The sequence below is a fragment of the Solanum stenotomum genome, chromosome 1 (genome assembly GCF_019186545.1).
Source record: "Solanum stenotomum isolate F172 chromosome 1, ASM1918654v1, whole genome shotgun sequence".
Classification (NCBI taxonomy): domain Eukaryota; kingdom Viridiplantae; phylum Streptophyta; class Magnoliopsida; order Solanales; family Solanaceae; genus Solanum; species Solanum stenotomum.
In genome coordinates this window covers 92543372-92560340 of record NC_064282.1, presented here as the reverse complement: position 1 = coordinate 92560340, position 16969 = coordinate 92543372, and the positions used below count along the sequence as shown (strand labels likewise).

Here is a 16969-nt window from a genome sequence, read left to right as displayed (position 1 = left end):
ATTAGATTAATGATTAAGTATTTGAAAATATTTAGTGAATTACATATATATATAGAGAACTTGAGTAAAAATTACTAAGTTCTTATGAATCCTATCTTTCATAATAGATCTACCATTATTTTCTTTCGGTCATCTTTCAACATCACTAATAAATGGTTAATTTCATATATGTTTACCTACGCTAATAAATGCATGATATATATTTTTATATACCGCTTCAAGTTAAATCACAATTAATTATCATGGATCCCCCACATTATTAAATAATTTAACTATAACAAATTTACACGATTTAATATAAATATCATATATGAATAAAAATTTAACCTGATTATTGATACCTCAAATACATTACCACTTGAAAATTTTCATGCAACAAATAGAGAAGTTCTTTCTCCGCCCACTCTACATGTTCAATATATTAAAAATAAATATTTTACTTTTATTTATGTAATTAAAAAATTAAAGGACAATTTATTATTTAATTTTTAATTTACTTTTTTTGTTACTAATCATAAATATTGTAACTAATAAAATTATAATATTTTAAATATGATATAATAAACTTATCATTTTATTACTAATTAGTAAATACTTAGTCAAGTGAAACATGAGCAAATTTGGAGAAATTATCTAATTACACAATATTCCTATCATATTTATAATTATCTTCATAGTTTGATATAATTATAATTTATTACCTCAATATCTAACAATCCATACCAATTCTTAAGTTAGATAAATGTGAATCATACTAGTTAGTAGATACTCACTATTTACATACATCTGTTGTGATTTACATGTATCCGGACAACAGATATACAAGTGAGATATGAAAGTGGCGAACGAGATTTGTTTATGTATTCTAGATACATGCGAATCCACTTGGATACCGTGCATCTAGAATAAATTACAAATAATTTGACCCCATGTATCCCGAGATACATGTATCTCGACACATCAAAATATAATAAGATTCGTAATATCACAAACTAACATACTAGCGTGTATCTAAGTAATTAACTCACAAATTAGTGAAGCTCGATAAGTTACCTAATAAAAACAGACACAGAAACCACCAGAAAATGTAGTGTAGTGAATGAATTTGTTTCTTTCTTAACCAACTCTTGGCTAGAGATTTCGCGTTTGAGCATTGCATATGAATTTTTTTCCCATTGAAAACGATATCTCCGAATAAATTTTTATCTAACATGAATCTAAATTAGTCCGTCGGAAAAAAAAAAGACAAAAAAATATGTCATAAAACATATTTTCGTAGTACTCACACTTCCCATATTTTTCCTCCCAAAGTTCTTAACGCCACCCAATTAATTCGAAAATCTCCGACCATTGTTTTATCTTTCAATCTTCCGAACAAAATCCAAAACCCTAAATCAAATTTTCATTCTCAATCTTCCCATATTTTACCCTAAGCTTTCCAATTAATTCCCTCTCAGTCCCCTTCCTCCATGAATTTCCCCTTTTCCAAACCCTAACGAACCAAAAAAATCCACAATTCACAATGTCGGAGCAGCCGATAATCACCCACGTCTCCGACACGAGTCCGTTAACCCGGGCGACGAGTTCCCGGTCGGTGACGGAAACGGTAAACGGTTCACACAGGTTTGTGATTCAGGGGTATTCATTGGCTAAAGGAATGGGAGTTGGGAAACACATCGCGAGTGATAATTTTACCGTTGGTGGACATCAATGGGCTATTTACTTTTATCCTGATGGGAAAAACCCTGAGGATAATTCAACGTATGTGTCACTTTTTATTGCGTTGGCGAGTGAAGGAACGGATGTTAGGGCTTTGTTTGAATTGACGTTGGTTGATCAGAGTGGTAAAGGGAAGCATAAGGTTCATAGTCATTTTGATCGGTCACTTGAAAGTGGACCGTATACATTGAAATACCGCGGCAGCATGTGGTAATTTGCTTTAACTCCTGTTAATTTAGTTTTAATTTGATGCCGAGCTTTGGGGCAGTGGTAAAGTTGAGATTTTTTTTTCTTTTTGGATTCTTTTTAGCTTATGTAATTTAGCTTTAATTTGCAGTGAATTTCATGCTTTATTGTTGTTGTTGTTGTTTTATTGTATTGGTTTATGTGAAAGATGTGCTGTTGCAGCTGCTATTTATGAGCTTTCTGGGAAGTATTAGTTCCAATTGTGTTGATTAGAATTTTGTTCAATCAAATCTAGTATGTTGTTTAGATCTCACTTGTGGGATTTCATTGGGTATGTTGTTGTTGTAAATCTAGTATGCCTCTATTCCTCCACCATTACCCCAAAAGTGATCAAACTCCTCTGCCTTATGTGAAGTTGTGAGAGAAATTAGTTGGGGTCGGGTATAATTATATTTCCATCCACTTTATTCAGGATTCGGTATTAGGAGTATTAACTATAGTTAGATGATATTATGCTTGTTGTCTACCTACTGCAACACTCCTTTTCATAGCGGGCTTCAGAGCTAGCTATGCTTTGGTAAGCTTGATTAGGCAGAGTTCTATTGGGATTTTGTTAAGTATGACAATTTGTGTTCGAGTATTTAGATGCATTTCTGTACTTTCATGGTGGACAACTAAATGACTTTGCTTCCTTGGTGACTCGAACTCACAACCTTCGGGTTGAAAGTAAGGGGTACTTACCATCCGAACAACTCTCTCTCGTCTCTCTGCAGACTTTCTGTTGTAAGTGAAGTTAAGCAAATTGTCGAGTTAGAGGATAATTGTATCAAATTTGAAATATAATGTGAAGTCTTCATTCCTACTCACTACCAGTTTGCGGTAAAATTTGTTTTTTCTTTCTGTACCAAAACAAGTTGTATATTATTTTTAAAATATAATTTAATGAAATAATAAAAAATAGTATTACTTGATTTTTTTGTAAAAATAAAATGAAAAAGTAATATAAATTGGATCAATACTTCTAATTGAATAAGTATGAATAAAGAATCCATGGATGAAGATATAAAGTTGATTTCTACTCGTCCTTTTAATAGTAATTCTATGTATGTTGTAACAATGCAATCAAGTACAATTTGTATAGAGTGTAACATTATAACCTTCTCTGTCATTAAAATCTCAACTTTTTTACTCCTTCATTCACTCTTACTTGTCGACTATACTAAAAATATATTTTCACTTTTACTCGTCACTTTTGTCATATCAATAGATAAACATATTTTTTTCACGTCTTACCTTTAGCATTAATTGCTTATATCCCAAATTATTTCTCATGATCTAAGGCTTAACATTAATTAGTATGGATATTGCAGTAAAATGCTCATATTAATCATTGTTTTTATGGGACGTGCAAAGTTCAAAATGGTCAAGTACAAGTGAATGGAGACAGTAGATGATATCTACAAAAACATAAATAAATTATTAACTCATTTACTTCTTCACTTCCCCAACTTCTTTTGTCAGTATATTTCGACATTGAAGTTATTTCTTTGTTTTGCACCTTCACACTATTATGTTTGTGTTTTAATTAATTCTTAAATTATCAATAACTATTATTTAGTAATTATTCCCTTAATTCGAAAATCAAGTCATATATCATTTTTGGGAGCTATTGTTTTTTTTCAAATATGAGATTTATAAGAATATTATCAATATATATAGTAGATTTTATGATATTTCCTTCACAATTTTTTTTTTGAAAGATTAAGTTAAAAAAATTACTATAAATACAAAAGCTTGTGATATAGTACCTTGGTATGCTGTAATCGTAACATTGCATAGCATAACAATCAGTGGAAGAGTCATAATTCAATAATGGTGATCAATTTATTTTTATTTTGTATGCCAAGGGGATTTAACAACTTATATAGATACAACTTTTCCCCCCCTATTTACATATGTAGTATAAATTATCAACGAAATGGGTTCAATTGAATCCCCCCGTACCCTTATGCCTCAGCCCCTGGCAACACAATGTGTTTTATATATCATTTTTTATATATAGAATTTCATCACCTTTTTTGTTAGTTCTCACATAAGGTTATATGATAATACCTGAATTTTACAATTAGACATTATATTTATCAAATTAAACACCTTTTATTCCAACTAATGATTATTTATGATAATTAATGATAAGTTAGCTAATTCCAACTTACCTTTCCTTCATAAATACTTTCTCCTTTCTTTCCTTTTCCTTTCTCAAATAAAGGTCTCAACTTTCAGTAAAATGCCAAGTATGTCTGCAAAGAATGCTTAATAAAACATAGGTATAAGTTTTTACGAAATATTGAGTAAATAGGAATAAAATATTATTCATACATTTGATGGAATAATTAATAAAGTCTAAAGAAATTACTAAGAATGTTCCTTTGGTGCATTTGTGTTGCCTCTTCGAAGGAAATCGTATCTTTTTTTATCGACCAATTGCATGAAATAAATAAATTCTTTATTACTTACTAATTGTCATCTTTACCCCATATCAGGGCGTGTTCGGTATGGTATTTTCTCTTATTCGATTGGTAAAAACTTTTTGGAAAATATTTTCTTTAGGAAAGTAAGCTTATTGGAAATAAGGAAAATGGCTTTCATAGTAAAAATAGGAAAAGCAAGTCGCATGGATTTATCCCTACTCTCATTACTTGTCCCCCCCCGAGATCCTAATCCAAACCTCATCCCCTTCCCCAATCTGGCCTCATAATTTTATCTTAGATACAACAACAACATACCAAGTGGAATCCCACAGGTGGTCCGGGGTGGGTAGAGTGTTTAGCTTTTAAGATTCGGGGATACGGACACCCGAGTCCGAGCAACTTAGATCTAACCGAGTCGAAGTATTTAGGGGAAATATTAGGCACTTGCTGACAGTGATGCATTTCCTTTATTGGCACATGCTCTATTATTAGGTTTCTGTCTTTCTTGAAATTTTCTATTCTTTGGCATGAATGAAAGAAAAAATACAAACTAGAATTTGTGTCTAGGCCTAATTGAGCTTTATTTTACCCTTTTACTTTAAGCCTAATATTTGCTGGTACAACTTAAGACAAAATTTGCTATGTTGTTTATCTATGTGATGCAGGGGATACAAACGTTTCTTTAGACGAGCTTTACTTGAGAATTCAGATTATCTCAAGGATGACTGTTTGAAAATCAATTGCACTGTGGGAGTTGTTCGATCTACAATTGATATCTCGAGCTTACAGCCAATCCAGGTTCCAGATTCTGATATGGGATCACACTTTGGAATGCTATTAGAGAATATGGAAGGCTCTGATGTTGTTTTCATTGTGGCTGGTGAAAAATTTCATGCCCATAAGCTGGTATTAACTGCTCGTTCTCCTGTATTTCGCACTGAATTGTTTGATGAACTGATGGGCGATACGCAGGAGATTGTTGTCACAGATATGGAACCCAGGGTCTTTAAAGTGAGCATCAATTTCATTTTTCTTTTTTTACTTTGTTAATCATTTTATTTTAAATTGGGTTTTCTTGTGCTGTCGAAGAAGACAAAATTTCTCATTGCCTCAAATAGTGGCATTGCTCCATCTCTCTTGCTGTATTTGTTTCTCCAAAATAACTTCCGTGTTTTGGCAGAAAAAGATCAAATTTCTTCAGAACAAAACATGACATTCTCACTCACCCTTCTTTTTGATATATATATTCTTGTGGCATGAAACAGGCTATGTTGCACTTCATATACAGAGATTCTCTTGTAGATGAAGAGATAGAAGATACTAGTTCTTCTTCTATTCCTTCTGTGACCGATACATTGACAGCGAAACTGCTAGCAGCAGCCGATCGGTATGATTTAACAAGACTAAGGCGGGTGTGCGAATCTCATCTTTGCAAAGATATCTCGGTGAACTCTGTTTCCAGAACTCTTGCTTTAGCTGACCGTTACCATGCCACAGAACTCAAAGCAGTTTGCCTTAGGTTTGCTGCTGAAAATCTTGCAGGTATAAGAGATCTTATTATTGCAACTTGTCTATATTTTATAGTGATTTCTGCAGTTTTCCTGAACTGTTTAGGTGAAACTAGTGCAATTTCCTTGTCTTGGATTGCAATAAATGAAAATTGGTGGTTTGTTTAGCATGAACATTGTGCATTTTGCCTTGTCATTGGTGTCCCCCCCCCAAATTTTTTGTTTCTTGGGCGGGTTATTTGTCATTTTTTTTGTTCACTTGAGCAGAAAGCTGTGGAGTAGTGGACCCTTAGCATGTCAACAGTATCTATCGGATCTATCTTTGTCTGTATAGTTAACCATTCCCATGTCTGTCTCTTTGCTGAGTTTCTTGCCTTCTCTCTTTTCCAAAACCTATTCAGTAGGGCATTATGCTTCTTTCCTGAGGCTGACCATATATTTTATGTCTGATAGGACATAAAAGGAAATAAGTCTTTCTTCTTTTATTGAGAATGCTCTTCTTTTTCTTTTCTCTTCTCATGGAAAATACTGAAAATTGAGAAGTGCAGCTGCCAGGTGGAATAAGAGCATTTTGCTTAGAACTTTTCTAAATTGAAGCTGCTTTAGAGTATCGTAAACAACAACGACAGACACAGAAGCTCTGCCTGATTCCTAGCTAAGGGTTTGCTATATGAATCCTCAGTGTCTATCTCGCTCCATTTGGACCCATTTCATTCCTATATTCAATAATTTGGGATTCTCTCGCACTGGAGGTTCTCTAGAGATAACTGGAAAAAAGAGGGGATTTAGAGATATTTTATTGAAGAGTTAGACTTGGGTATGAAGGGCTTCTATGATGCATTTCTTTTGTCTTTACCTTGTTGTTTTTTCACGGCCTCCCTTCTTCTTACAAAATGAGAAGCTGCATGTCATCCCAGATATACATTTGATCAGTACCTCTTTAGACAATGTAACAAGCCCATAGCAAAAAAGTATCTAGCAATTACGCTGATGAAGTGGATTGCTATCCTCTCCTGGTGAAGGGATGGGAAATGGTTATAACTTGTGCTCATGAATTTGGCATGGACATCTATGCCACGGATGTTATACATGCTGACTTCAATTTCGTTGAACACAATTTCGCCCGATGGTGTTATCAACTGAACTTCTATGGATCCATTAATCTCCTTTTGTTGCACCAGCAAGACTACACCCAGCCATGCACCTCAAGTCTTAAGCCACACTCTACACAGCACCAAAAGAAGTCTGACTTAACTGTCAAACTCCAGCTTCCGTTGTTCTGTTGTTAGGTTGCTTTTCTCTAGAGCTGCATTAGGGTGCATCATGGAATGATTTATGATTGGATTCCACTCAAGTGAAATAAATTCTCAATTGGGAAATCAAATGAGTTTTCTGCATATGAACATCAAAATAGCAATGAGATTTTTCACTGAACTGAAAGAAGAAATGTTCTTGGCCTCACCACTGTCTTAAAGCAGAAAGCATCAAAACAGCCGGTAATTCCTGCATCAGAAGCTTTGGTGTTCACCAAGTTAGGATATGTCAAATTTGAATCAAGATACCTAAAAAAGTTATAGATCAATGTAATTATTTTCTGGTTTTGTTATTTGAGTGCTTTTGGGAGGGGGCACTTATTGCTAAAATGGACTTGAAGTATTAGAACCTGTTTGGATTGCCTTTTGATTTTTGACTTATAAGCCAAAAACCATAAGTTAGAAATTGTAACTTATAGCTTTTGTCTTATTTTTATCATAAAGATTATTTTTATCATTTTAGCTTAAAACCAAGTGTGCTTATAAGCATTTTTTAATTTACCCAAACACTCCAAAAGTGCTTAAATTACTTGAAATAAGCCAATCCAAACAGGCTATTATTTGGTGAATGAACTAAAAATGATGAAATGAATCACATAGTTTATTTTAATTGCAAACCTGTTTTTCCATCGAGTGGGCTCTAAAAGAAGTCTCACTGAGCAAGTCATGACACTAAGTGAGATACTGTTATAGAACTGATCCAAAGAAAAAAAACTGACTTAGTGCTACAGAATGTCACAAAAGAATGTGCATATCCCTTTGGATGTCCAAGTGTCTCGAGCATTTGTTTGATGAGTTGCTGCCCCCTTGGGGAGTTTAGCTTCGATTATAACTAGTGTCAAAGTTCATTTGGGGACCTTTCTATGTTAAAGGCTATGGTATATGGAAAACTGCAGCCTGTAGGTGTGTTTTTCGCGTGCTTTCTTTGCACTGCAATTTCCCTCATCTATTTGTTGGCATATTTCTGCAGCTGTCATGCAATCTGATGGATTTGAATACCTGAAGGAAAACTGCCCTTCTCTTCAGTCAGAGCTTCTTAAAACCGTTGCTGGTTGTGAGGATGATTGTAGCAGTGGAGGCGGAAAGTCTAGAAGCGTTTGGGCCCAGCTTTCCGATGGTGGCGATACCAATGGCAGGAGGGTTAGGCACCGGACCTGATTTTAGATAGAGAACCCTGATTTTATTGTTCTGTATATTGGAAGATGTGTTGAAAATGATACAGGAAGGTAAATGTACCATAGTTTCTGAAATACCGAACAAGTCTGTTTGTAATACCAGTATCCTGGAAGTTGTTCCATACTGAGTTTTTAAACATTTTTGCTGACACCAAGTTTGAGTTTCAGTAGACTATTTAGGGTTAAGACGTGATTCTGGAAAGTCGATACCTTTGCTGTTGCCATTATAGCCTTTGTAACTTCAACCCCTGATTGGAGGATACTCTTGTTTCTACTTCACAAGTGATGCTTAGTAGAAAAACGTTGCTGCCTCTTCTCTGGTTTAGTACCAAACTTCTGAATTGCTGTTGCCTATTTCCTATGCTGGCAAGTAGTCGTTGCTCTGGAACTCTGTAAGACCAACTCTTAGCTTCAAAATTTTTACTGGTTGTGTTCTTTACCTTCAGTGAAAGTCAGATCAGACCTGTCATTTAAGCTGTTGTAGTAAGACTAGGGAGAAATGAGTTGATTCTTCTGTTGATATATGGGTTGTTTGGTTGATTCTTTTTTCTCATATCTGTTTGAATAGTGGAAATGGTGATTTTGCCTTATTCTGTTTTTCGTTATTCTGGTATTCAACCCAATTTATCCAAATGTGTAATTTTGGTCCTTGAACCTATTTTGTGAAAGTTCAAAACTTAAAAGTCATTATTAAGAAAATTAAAGACTATGAACTTTTACGAATGTTAAATTTCCTGCCAATGCAATGAATTCTGTATAGAAAATTAAAAACACACATTTTCGAAGTGGAGTTAAGCAGTTGTGCCATTATATTGAGGGGGAGCGCTAGAAATGGTAATGGTAAGAGTCACTTGGATATATAGCTATATAGCTATGTATAACTATGTAGAAGGTAGGGCGGATAAGTTTTGCGTACATTATATCCTTTTCAAATCACGGGTATTGTGTTTTTGTTTATAGTAAATCAAAAAATCTAAGTTTAGAAGAGTACAAGTGAATATTACATCATCGAGGTGTAAAAGATTTTTGTTTCAAGAATGTGATTGAACTCTTTATTGGTATCCCGACAAAAGCAAGAACTTAGTGCACCAGACTACGTTTTATTTAAAATTAATTGTTTGAGCTAACTGGTGCATCTATGCACTGGAAGTCATTCATCCTGTGAGATCGACTGCTTGTTTTTTTATATAGAATATCGAAAAATAAAAAGCTAGCATATTCCATAGTTGATTTACAACAGCAAACAACCACCCCATCAATAACAAGCAAGTTGAGGTAGGCTACATGAATGCTCACTGTCCATGTTGCCTTAATTAAGCATGTCTCAGTCTAATATTTAGAAAACTGCAGTCCAACTTGATGCCACATAAAAAAATATTTCATTGTTTTTGTCTCTAGATTGCCTTAAACTGATGCACACAGGAAAACCCAGAAATGGATAGCTGAGATAACCAACTTTTGTGTCAAAAGACGTTATCAAAACTATCATAATCTCATTCGGGCTGTAGCCTACACGGCTGACATGGCATCCCAAGAACAAGAATTGTGTCCACTAGCTTGACCTGATGATGTGGCTACTGCATGGATTTGCTTGCAATCCCAGGCACAATCATCGAAAAAGCAAGAAATAAGAGCATCTTTCGAAGCCAGATGGTTATTAGCATGCTGTGTCTTGGGACTGGAAAAGATCGTTTGGTTTGATGTGTCGTCTTCCTCGTCCAAGGGGGCTAGATCGACAATCTCTTGCTTAATCTTGCATCCTTTAACATCATGGAAGAATCCAATTATAGAAACACAATAAACTTCAACTATGCAGATAACCAGGAGTAGTCAGTAAATGAACCGTCCTCACCTGGCATTGTGGTCATTGACAGGAACTCGTGTAATGAACTTTCACTGATAGGGGTGTACTCACTAAATACTGATGCAGAGAATTGACTTAAAGGAGAGATTGGATGCCCATCCCATCCTTTGAGATCTGGACATGAATTATTGACTGTAACACCAGATGTCTCGTTCCCTTGGTGTGAGTTATCGTGTGAAGCTTTCATAGTTTGGGATTCATGAAGCACAGCATCCAGTAGACCACTGTTGCTAGGTGACAGACTACCGGATTCACTATGTCCAGCTGGAGGGGATTGAATCAGAATATCAACAGAGTCTAATGAAGGAAGAGCCGAATGAGGTGAGCCCCAGTTTTCTGACTGGTTTTGGAGTGAAGGGAGCTCCAGCTTCATTGCCCATGTGGGCTCTGAAGAGGAGTTGCCATTTAAGTAGGCATGGCCGCCCGGAACTACACTTGAGAATGATCGGTTATCATCATATGTTAAATTATGACTATATGAAGAAAAACCCAAGGGTTGAGCAAGCAAAGAACCGTCATTCTGATATTGTAAGGAGTTGAGGAGATCACCATTTGAACCGGAGAACACAGATTCTGATCCTCGTATACGCTTTGAGGGATACGTTGTAGAAAGGAAATACGTACTACTATAGGGAGCCCTATGACCCTGGGCCAGAAAGTTACTTACAGGATCATTAAGCAAGCTACGAGCAGGAATGTCAGCAAGTTGTGGCGGATACAACAGATGATTGAGTTCCAATTTTTTGAACTCCACAGCAGGAATCTCAAAATTGTTAATTCCCAAGACATCAGAATTTTGCGCATCTGCAGAGGAGAATGCACCCAACTCCTCATTTTGTTTGTTCTGACTTACCAGGAAAGAAATATCTGGAGGGTAAATTGGCAAGCCTGCACGTTGTCGTCTTTTTATTCTGGTGTTCCAGTAGTTCTTTATCTCATTATCTGTGCGGCCAGGCAGCTGAAAGGGTAGAAAGGGCATAACAAAAGTTAATATTAATCATATACCACCGATTATCCAACAGAGAATTTGAAGATATCACACTCCTACTTAATAAATAATATCTCCAGCCTAACATTATTTCTCTTTAATTGTTATTGTGATAAGAGTTCAATTATGGTATTTATACAGAAGCGGGTCTCAATGTGGAAATGATAGGTTAGTGTTTTAAAGAATTTAAACCTTTTCTAGTCCATAATAGACTATTGAAGTACTATGAGCTGTGGGAGAACCTAAAGTAGAAGTTGGACAGCAAATCCGGGACCACATAAGTGTTGAGACAGATTCTTACAAAGTCATGAGACCTTTTTTAAAATGTAAAGTACTAAAAGAAGTATAACTGTATAAGTTCTACGAAGAACAAAAACACTATTCATTAGCATAATCATGTGTATCAAAATGAAGGAAGAATGTAACTCGGACTATTTCAAGTGACAGCAGATAGTGTTAGAGAAAATCGTCTTGGGAGAAAGGGGCTCTGACAATGTGGCGTTCATTATTTGTAACTTCAGTTCTCACCTTTTAACCAGGCAAACATTTTTGTCTAGTTTTCATATCCTGGTCAAGGGACAATGACCAAGTGTATAATAAATGTACATACAAATCTGTTAATGTAAAGTGACAACTTTTGTGAAGGGGGACTACACTTGTGGTAGTATACCTGATGGATATATAGAAGTAAATTTACCGTTCTCAAAAAAAACAAAATCTGTTAATGTAGATGAGACTTGACGATGCAATAACCTCATTGAGCCAGAAACCTTTTACATCTTGGATTCTGGCAACTGTTACGGTGGTATATGAATCTCTAAATCCAAGCCATATCTCTTCTGATCAAGGCATAATTAGGTGAATTTTGGACACCCCTTAGTGTCGAACATAGAGCAAAACAAATGCAGCAAGATACTCCAGAGAACGAAACTTCAATAGTTAATAACAAGTTCTATTTAAAGAGATATAGAAAAACCATTTGCCAACAAAAGCCTGATTGGCAAAGCTATGCTGGTACGGCCATAAACTGTTCACATGATCAACCCCTAATGCAATGCCCATCTGAGTAGATGTAATATTTTGGATTTCTAAGGCTCAGAACCCCTGTGTCCCGAAGTGGTAGTCCTATTATGCTTCTATGAATTATCAAAACAATCTTCATTAAGATTTTAAGTACATGTTTTCATCATTTTGAAATAAGAAATTTGCATCTTGTAGTAATATTCTTATATTTCTAAATATTCAAGTCTCATTTTCACAAGATAGATTAATCTGAGTCCACTTCAGTTCTGAAAATGAGTCCAATCGACATACGTAAGAGAAACAAGTCTATCAGTAAGGGAATTCATTTCATACCCTGACCAGGATTTAAAGAAAATGCAGCTCTAGTTACATAGCAAATTAAATGGATGGCCAACTGTTATCAATAAACAGGATGGGTTTGATTACACAACATGAAGTGTCAACAAGAACTACGGATAACTTTACGCGAGAGCTATGGGTGGGAAGTGAGGGCTTTCTCTTATTCTGATTTCTGGAGGTAAAGTGCCATCTGAGCGCTTTCTGTTTAAAGACACTCCTCCTGGCACTAGAGAGCCTATTGACATGACTGATGCTATTGATGACTGCCAATACTAGCTCAGTTGCTAGTTCTTTGATAAGTAATTGGGCAGGCCGATGTCCAGTCCAACAAGAGGAGCCATCAGGACTGGTTTTAGGAAGTGCTCTTAGTGAGGATCTTACTGTTTTTTTTCCGTAGTACATTGTAGTATCATTGAGGATTACAACAACATACCCAGCGAAATCTCACTAAGTGGGGTCTGGGGAGGTAGAGTGAACGCAGACCATACCACTATCTCGTGGAGGTAGAGAGGCTGTTTCCGAAAGTCCCTCAGCTGTATCATTGAGGATTACTTATTATAATTTAACACGATAACACAAAAGTTGTCAACAATTATAGAATTTGGGATAGCATGATTACAAGCAGGGGGATACCGGAAAGAAAAACTAAATCTGATTCAAAAAGATTGAACAGATCAAGATCCCCGGACACACAACTGGAAATTTGAAGGATAGCAAAGACTCATAATTAGACGACATACTGATCAAAATAATACTCTTTCTGTCCCAATTTATGTCAGACCCTTTTCTTTTTAGTTTGTCCCAAAATGAACGTCACTTTTCTATAATTTTTTTGAAATAGGTAACTGGCTTTAAAATTCCCCTTTTACCCTTAATGAAATGATTTATAGCCACACAAATGTCTAAGATTTATTTTAGACCACGAATTTCTAAAGTCTTCCTTTCTTAAACTTTTTGCCAAGCCAAACAGTGCCACATAAATTAAGATGGAGGGAACACTAATTACTTATTCAAAATTTAAGTATTACTCCCTCCATGTCATTTTACCTGATGTTGTTTGACTGAACACAAAGTTTAAGAAAGAAAGACTTTTGAAACTTGAGGAAATTAAGGCATAAAACAAGCCATAGAAATCTCTGTAGTACTAAATCATCTCATAAGGGTAAAATAGGAAGTTTAAAGTTAGATTGTTTCTAAATATATAAATATGTCATTCTTTTTGGGATAGACTAAAAAGAAAAGCATACCACAGAAAATCTGATAAAGGGAGTAATAAAAAGAGTACTTATCAAGGACTACAAGACATTGTCCGGAAGGAATGATGATATGGATTCTGTCCACAGTAATGGCAGAAACCTCGAATTTATCGGGGGTAGGAAATCCAACTTAAATAGGAATTAATATGAAGTAAAAACATAAATGAAGGATGCCAGTTAAAGACATTTTATTTGAAGATTTTATGAAAAGATAGAGAGATAGTATGAACCTCAACAGCCATTCGTGCCCATTTATTTCCCATTTTAGCATGCAGTTCAACTATCCGCTGCTCTTCCTCGGGGGTGAATGCACCTTTCTTTAAATCTGGTCTCAGGTGATTTGCCCACCGCAAACGGCAACTTTTACCACAACGAGCAAGTCCTGAATGCCTCTGCACAGCATTCCAGTTCCCCTCACCATGTGTCATGACATAATCCACTAAAATCACATCTTCCGCAGAAGTCCAGGGACCTTTTTTAAGTGGTACACTTTCTCCTAAATCTCCACCGCTAGCTTCATCTGGTGAATCCATGTCAACTTTGGATGTCATCCTTTCCTCGGTTTCACTTGTCATGCTCATATCCTAAAAATGTTTAATAAATTAAAAAAAATAGCATGTAATTGCCAATAGAAGGAGATGAAATTGTTTGTTATAAAGTCGAGGCAAAAATAAAGGCGATATGTTCCAAGCGAGTGACCTCGTGCATGACGAAGCCAGTCGAGCTTAATATCAGAAACTGCCAAAAAAAGAAACTTGGGATAAGTTAAGGATTTTATTCAAATAACAGCACTACAAAAGGGCTGAACCCACAGAATTTAGAAACGATAGATATAAACCACCAACTTCAGAAAGCAAGTTCACCTAGATTCACACAGAATAACATAAAAGATAAAACGATAAATGATGAAAAGGGATAACTTATTCAGAATTCCCCGATACATAATTCAGGGCATCAAACTTCTAAAAACTCACCAGACCCACCTAATCTCATTAACTACGAAATAATACGACACAATAAGTTATTTGGGGTAAAATGAAATGAAACAGAAGAAGTAAAATGTTAATATTATGAAGTCCACAAAGAAATTCACTGAGCTCAATCCTAGGTATATATAATAACTTTATGATTTGATCAAAGCAAATAAACATATACGTCATATTTGTCGAATAAAACAAAGAAGCTGCTAACTTCTGAAAACAAATAAATAAAAGAAGATGACGATAATATTGATCAATCATTTAGCTTCAAAATCAGCATATCACGAACTCAACAATTTAGCTGCAAAGGAAATCAATTTCTTTGGGGAACTTTTTCCACCAATAGGCTCTTGTTGGTTTCACTATGAAAATTCCGATTAAAATAACATAAGGACAAATGCACAAAATGTCCTGTGAATTGTATTGCACAGCATAACCTCACACTAAAAAGGTTAAAATACCTACACTCTTTTATTACATCATGGACTGGGGAAGGGGAAGTTGAAGTGGAAGCGGAAGCGGAAGCTATGCTACTAATGAACCCTCTACCTCCACTATGGAAGGCAAGACCCTCAACCACGTCAAAATACTTGGCTCACGTTTGACCACGATTTTGACGTTGAAACTTGAAAATTCAATTTTTGAAATTGTGATTTTGATACTTGAAATTGTGTTTGGACATGCATTTTACTAGGAAAAAATTGAAGTTTTACGAGTGGAAGTGAAAATTTTCCCAAAATTTGGACTGTGAACTTGAAAATATTTTGAAGATACTTTTTCAAAATCTAATCAAATTTCATAGCCAAATAGATATTTGAAGATAAATTTTCAAAATCTATGACCAACGCTAGCTTACTCACACTTGGACTCCTAGTTGAAAATTTACAGACTTCACTAACACCAATAAGAACCCACTCACACCTAGCCCCACCCACTCCAAACCCCAAAAGCAATTTAACACGTAATAAAATCAGAAAATCGAGAATCTATCGAAAACAATCTCTCTAACTTCACAAGTGATCCCAAAGAATGATCTTTCTTTTCGTTGTTGGGTAAAACTTCATACACACCACTCTACCTTGATTCCAAAGAATCGATCTTTCTTTTCGTTGTTGGGCAAGACTGTATACACACCACCCTCCTAAGACCCCACTAATGAGATTACAGTGGTATATCCTCTTCCTTGTTGTCAAAATGAAAATGAACTCCTAAAATTTACAGACTTCACTCACACCAATTAAAACCCATTCATACCTCCCCTACCCCCACCCCCCACCAAAAAAATACATACAAAAATGCTTAGACAAATAAAGGCCTAATAAAACCAGGAAACATAACAAGCTCAAACTAAAAATTCATCACAAAATCAACATTTAATCATACCTGAATTAAGAAAGCTAGTGAAGCAGTCCAACAAAGTCCTTGAGCTAGTGACCACTTATCAGTCCCTTAACAAAAAATTAACAGAATTCAATTGAATTCAACACAGAAAAAACTGAAATTAAGCTTAAAACCCAATATACAAGAACCCCTTTTAAAAAATGAACTCAAAAAACCCAAAATGTGAATTATACAAAACCCAAGACTCAAACTTTTTCAAGACCCATTAAACAAAACTGAAAGATGAAATGGTAATGCAAAACCCCAAACTTTAAAAATGAGTAAATGAACAAAAGTAAGAATCTTTTTGAGCAAAACCACCCAATTGTTGTTTGGTGAAGAAAAGAAATCAAGATCCACTTATTAATGAAAACAAAAAGAGTTTGAGAAAAGAGAAACACAACAAGAGATAGTTAAGGTGTCAGCAGCTTAAGGAATTTCAAATAAAGAAGCCAAAAGGGCAAAAAAAAATACAAAAAAGAGAGAGAAAGAGAGAGGTTTTACATTGCAACAAGAAGAGTGAGAAAATATAGGAGAAAGATTAGGGATAGATAAACACCCACATTATTAAATTAAGGAAAAAAGAAATCATTTGCTTTCTTTAATTTGAAGCTTTTACCACGTTTATTTATTTATTTTTATTTTTCTTCAAATATTCGATTTAGTAGCCGATTAGAGTTACTTAGAGATTAGTAATGAGTGAATTTATGTATTATTTTATACATGCTCAGTTATGCATGAATTAATTATTAGTATTCCATTGTCTA

General features: G+C 35.1%; 2 protein-coding genes across 3 annotated transcripts; one reads left to right on the top strand and one right to left on the bottom strand.

Moving 5' to 3' along the window:
• The first annotated feature begins 1250 nt into the window (after positions 1–1250).
• LOC125863426 (BTB/POZ and MATH domain-containing protein 4-like) lies at positions 1251–8898 on the top strand. Its single transcript, XM_049543627.1, has 4 exons — positions 1251–1929; positions 5042–5387; positions 5642–5918; positions 8168–8898. Exons 1-4 carry the CDS (start codon positions 1523–1525, stop codon positions 8353–8355), a joined length of 1218 nt encoding a protein of 405 aa, XP_049399584.1. The 5' UTR covers positions 1251–1522; the 3' UTR covers positions 8356–8898.
• A 637-nt stretch (positions 8899–9535) lies between these two features.
• On the bottom strand, positions 9536–16763 carry LOC125863353 (transcription factor GAMYB-like). 2 transcript variants are annotated; one of them, XM_049543545.1, is made up of 5 exons: positions 16206–16763; positions 14542–14580; positions 14073–14426; positions 10225–11194; positions 9536–10132 (listed from the first exon to the last, which is right to left on the bottom strand). In XM_049543545.1, exons 2-5 carry the CDS (start codon positions 14548–14550, stop codon positions 9882–9884), a joined length of 1584 nt encoding a protein of 527 aa, XP_049399502.1. In that variant the 5' UTR covers positions 14551–14580; positions 16206–16763; the 3' UTR covers positions 9536–9881. The 2 variants fall into 2 exon arrangements, with proteins under 2 accessions (XP_049399502.1, XP_049399509.1); XM_049543552.1 differs by lacking the exon at positions 14542–14580 and having other exon boundaries at positions 16206–16762.
• Between the last annotated feature and the right edge of the window lie 206 nt (positions 16764–16969).

Coding starts and splice junctions, on each gene's coding strand:
- LOC125863426 (XM_049543627.1), top strand. CDS start 1,523: ATGTCGGAGCAGCCGATAATCACCCACGTCTCCGACACGAGTCCGTTA. Junction 1,930..5,041: donor AAATACCGCGGCAGCATGTG/GTAATTTGCTTT, acceptor TATGTGATGCAG/GGGATACAAACGTTTCTTTA. Junction 5,388..5,641: donor TGGAACCCAGGGTCTTTAAA/GTGAGCATCAAT, acceptor GGCATGAAACAG/GCTATGTTGCACTTCATATA.
- LOC125863353 (XM_049543545.1), bottom strand. Junction 11,195..14,072: donor GGGCACGAATGGCTGTTGAG/GTTCATACTATC, acceptor CTACCCTTTCAG/CTGCCTGGCCGCACAGATAA. Junction 10,133..10,224: donor GTCAATGACCACAATGCCAG/GTGAGGACGGTT, acceptor ATGATGTTAAAG/GATGCAAGATTAAGCAAGAG.